Genomic DNA, 4,504 nt, shown 5'->3' on the forward strand with positions numbered 1-4,504 from the left:
CTTTCCCTCAGCCCCTCTACTCACCTTCAGCTTCTCGGAGGCCATCACTGCTGACCCCAAAGCAGTCATTTAATAACTGGTGAGGTCAAAGGTCCATGGCACAGGCTGTGTTTTTGGCCAGGAACCCTCTCACATTGGCAGGCTCGGGGCCCCACCTCCTTCAAATCTTTGCCCAGAAGTGCCTTTCACAATGAGTATGAGCTTAATTCCCATATTCAAAATTATAACCCCCACGCCTCAGAAATCTGTCCCTCTTCCCCGCTCTGGTTTTCTCTTTGGCATTTCTCACTACCTTACATTCTGTTTTACCAATTTTACCATCTGTCTCTACGTATCAGGACAGAGACTCCACGAGGGTAGGGATGTGGGCTGTTTTGTTGACTGTTATAGTCTCATGGCTTTGAAGAGTGCCTGGCATATAGGAGGCACACAGATATTTATTAAGTGAATAAATATCCAAAAACAGATATTTGTCCCTAACCCTCAGATCTCCCCCAATTTCAAACCCAGGCTACAACCTTGGAACTCCCCTAAGGAAGAAATGGAAGTGTTCCTTCCAAAGGGACACAATTGGCAACTAGATCCAGGTTTCCTATAGGCAGAGAAAGAATCTGGAATGATGAATTTTGTCCAGTCCTGGCTACCAGAAAGATATAAAGGGAGAATAAATAAAAGTAGAGACAAGGCAGGGATGGCCTTCTCAGCAGAATGGGAAGCATGGCAACAAGAGGAAGACTGCTATAAAGAAAAAAAAAAATTAGTTTATGAAATTCCTTTTAGCAAAAGTAGTAAGTGCCTGACAAAGTAAGAAGCACCATGCACTGGGTGAAGACCTTGGTTCTAATTGAGCCTCTGCCATTAACCAGCCAAGTAACCTTTGGCCAAATCACATCACTTTTCTTGCCTCAACTATTTCCTCAGCTTGCAGGACAGGATGGGCAATGAACTAGATTTTGGAGAAATTCTGACTGTGGAATTCTTGACTTGCCCCATCCTTCCTCCCTCAAGGAAGAAATTTTACAGTTCAAATACTACATCAGAGAAGAAACTGCCCAGGGAGCTTGAAGGCTTGCAAATTGGTCCCCAGAGAGGCCCAACAGTGGTGGCAAACAAGGAAGCTGACCTGCAAATCTGGGGAATGAGGGACCCTTCCCTTTGACTCCAGGATCCCTGGCTGCAATGCAAGAAGTTCACTTACCTTTCCTCTCAAGAGTGTCCCTGGCCTAGTAAAAGAGGAAGGTAGGGACACCCTGCCCAGACCTTCTACCTGCAGCCCAACCTGCTCAAGCTCTAAGAACCACCCTCTTGCTCAGGATTCCCCCAGGGCCATGGCCAAGGGTCAGCTGCCTGCTGCAGCCTCAGCATGGGGAGCTGAGGGACTGCACTGCTTCATGAACCAAGCAGGCTGTCCCCCGTTCCAGAGCTCCTCTCCTCTGAGGGATTGTGAGCTCTACCTGCTCCTGGAGTCAAGCTCTCCATGAAGGTCAAGGTGCCAAGCTGTGGCAGCATCTGAAAGAGCCATTTTATAAGCACATTAAAGAAAAATCTTCTGTAAGCACAAAATCCTTAGTCTTAGTGCTTGTTTATGAATTGTGTTAGTAGGAACTAGTATCAATTAGTTCAACTGATTGCTCAACCACGGGGCACTGTAAAAGGTTAGCTATGTTACTTTTGAGCCAACAAGGGAGAGGAACAGTACCTGGAACAGTCATTTCCAGAGAATGCTTTCAGTACCTGCCACCAAATCACTGCCCTATTCCTCCTCATTGATGAAACTTGGACTTAAGCATTAAGGCTTTAGGGACTTCCCTGGTGGCACAGTGGTTGAGACTCTGTGGCCCCAATGCAGGAGGCCTGGGTTCAATCCCTGGTCAGGGAACTAGATGCCACATGCATGCCGCAACTAAGTTTGTATGGCACAGCTGAGGAGCCCGTGTGCCGCAACTAAGACCCAGCGCAATCAAGTAAATAAAAAAAAAGAGTTAAGGCTTTAGATAAGTGGTTCTCAACCTTCAAGATGCATTAGAATCAAAGGATGAGCTTTTAAAAGATTTTTAAAATATTGAGTCCAGTGGCTTATTGCTAGAAATTCCAATTAAATCAGTCTGTGTGGTACCAAGCATTGAAGCTTCCTATGAATATAATTTACCTTGGAAAAGATTGGCAATTTCTACTTATATAAAACTGCTCATATATATGTCCTATTACTCCACAATTCTACTCTTAGGGATGTAACCAACAGAAAGGTATATATTATATGTTCCATGAAAAGACATATGAAAGAATGCTCATAGCACTATTCATAATCACCCAAAACTAGAAACCAAAATGTCCATGGATAAGCAAATAGTGGCATATTCACATACAATACAAAACAGCTATGAGAGTAAATGAACTACAACTACCTGCAACATGAAATAATTTAAGAAACACAACATTGACTGAAAGAAGCCAGACACTGTATGATGTCATTTATATAAAGTTCAAAACCAGGCAATACTAATCTGCAGTGTTGGAAGTCAGGATAGTGATTACCTTTGTTGGGGATGGTGATGGGATGGGAGTGAGAGAGGGGCTTCTGGAATGCCAACAATGTCATTTCTTACTGGGTGCTACTCAAGTTCAGTAATGAAAAACTCAATGAGCTGTACAGTGACGACAGTTGCACTTTTCTGTATGTATTCATATGTAAATGAAAAGAAACATCAAAAACAAAAAGCTCCCAAGGTGATTTTAATCTGTAGCTAATATTGAGAACCACTGAAATAGATCTCAAGGCCAGACTTCCCTGGTGGTCCAGTAGCTAAGACTCCACGCTCCCAATGCAGGCGACCTGGGTTCGATCCCTGGTCAGGCAACTAGATCCCACATGCTGCAACTAAAGATCCTGCATGCCGTAACAAAGACCCCGCAGGAGGCAACGAAGATCCTGGCTCAGTCAAATAAATAAATAAATATTTAAAAAAAGCAAAACGGAATGAATCTCAAGGCAACTATCACTGTCAAAGAGATAATGAATCAATCATCTCTGTATACATTAACTAATTACTAATCGTTAACAGCTAACTTGTACTGAACACTTATTATGTACCAGGAACAATTCTAAATGCTCTTCAGTTAGGAACTCATTTAATTCTCCTAACAATTCAATGGCCTAGATTATCTTTTACATTTGAGAAAATGTTGGCACAGAGGTTAGCTAATTTGCTTAATGCCACAAAACTAGTAAGGAGTGAAAGAAGGTTTCTAGGTGTTTTGGATATAGACACAAATAAGACAATGCATGTGTTTGCCCTTATGGAGCTTACAAGTATATTTAACTTGCTTTCCACTCAACCAAAACATATCCAGTAAGCACCTATTCTCAGTAGCCTGCCAAGAAGCAAACCTAAATTATCTCTTCACAACCAGTCTTTCTAAAAAGAAGATTTTATCAAGAAAAGCCACTGATTAAGGGACTGGGTTTGAAATATAAGCAAACAAAAAACGAAGGTCAAGCACAAACAATGCAGTTTAGCAAACCACATGCAGAAAAGCACTCAGATGTACGTACTGTGATTTCTAATGTAAACGTTTAGGGTTCCTCCTCACCAATGTGAAAGATTCACCACCATCTAATTTACATCTCACCTTCTTTGTCCACCATCTCTATCTTCCAGGAAACTCAAGGTGGGTTTCACTGCCAATGACTCTATAATTCACTCAAAAATTAGGGCTTCATGGGGCAATTATTGTTGCCAGCTACAGTTGTTACCAAATAACTGGTGAGGTCCCAAGGTCCCAAGAGCAACCACCAGGTGGATCATACAAAATATATCCTTTCCCCTTCTACTTTCATCTTTCCCCACCAGTCACCTCCCAGACAAAAAACAGCCAGGTGTTTCTCCCAGGGAATTACGTCTGGCAATCATATACACTAGCGAAGCATTCACATTTCCCATAGGGTAGAAACGGCAGAGGTCAAAAGGAATAGAAAATACTGTCAGGACTCAAGAGCCAAACTAGAAAGTAAATCTAGGACCAGGACACAGGAGATAGCTGTTAGAGGGGCATGAAATTGACGGAAAAAGAAAACGTTTAGTGGGTTCCACTTAGCAAATGATGACTCTGGTGCAGTGGGTAAAGCTATGGTCTGGAAGGAGACTCTCTGCTACTAATCAGCCTTGTAACCTTGTTCCCTCAATAATCTCAGTCTCCTCACCTCCAAATTACAGGGCAAGGGAATTAACTGGATTTCTGAGTTCTGACTGGGATGCTGCAGGCAACCCAAACTACTCTCTCGTCTGGCAGCTGCACTTCTGGGAGCGCAGTCGTCGGGGTGAGTAAGAGGACTTGTCCCAGAAGAATAGGAGCCAGCGGGCACAGCCACCAGGCCCCTTTCTTTGGTTGTAGGGAACCGGTCTTCAGGTGTGAAGGGCTCAGGACAATGTCCTCCCTCTCCACCCGGCCGGCCAGACTCTTAGGCTACAAGTCTCCCTCCCGCAAAAAAAAAAAAAAAAAAAAA

The 4,504-nt window shown here is 43.3% G+C and overlaps 1 protein-coding gene across 2 annotated transcripts in view; it reads right to left on the minus strand.

Annotated features, from left to right (window-relative positions):
• Positions 1–4,504, minus strand: part of MTHFD1 (methylenetetrahydrofolate dehydrogenase, cyclohydrolase and formyltetrahydrofolate synthetase 1) — a 58,586-nt gene that overhangs the window by 53,596 nt on the left and 486 nt on the right. Inside the window, exons 1-2 of one of the 2 annotated variants that reach the window (XM_007460061.1) lie at positions 3,631–3,646; positions 1,455–1,509 (exon numbers count right to left, since the gene is read on the minus strand). The exons of the other annotated variant lie outside the window; for it this stretch is intronic. Coding sequence (XP_007460123.1) covers positions 1,455–1,509; positions 3,631–3,646 — 71 coding nt within the window. Of the gene's footprint in view, positions 1–1,454; positions 1,510–3,630; positions 3,647–4,504 lie in introns of those variants that run through there. 2 annotated transcript variants of the gene reach the window in all.

This window comes from Lipotes vexillifer, unplaced genomic scaffold, assembly GCF_000442215.2.
Source record: "Lipotes vexillifer unplaced genomic scaffold, Lipotes_vexillifer_v1.1 scaffold672, whole genome shotgun sequence".
In the NCBI taxonomy this organism is placed as follows: domain Eukaryota; kingdom Metazoa; phylum Chordata; class Mammalia; order Artiodactyla; family Lipotidae; genus Lipotes; species Lipotes vexillifer.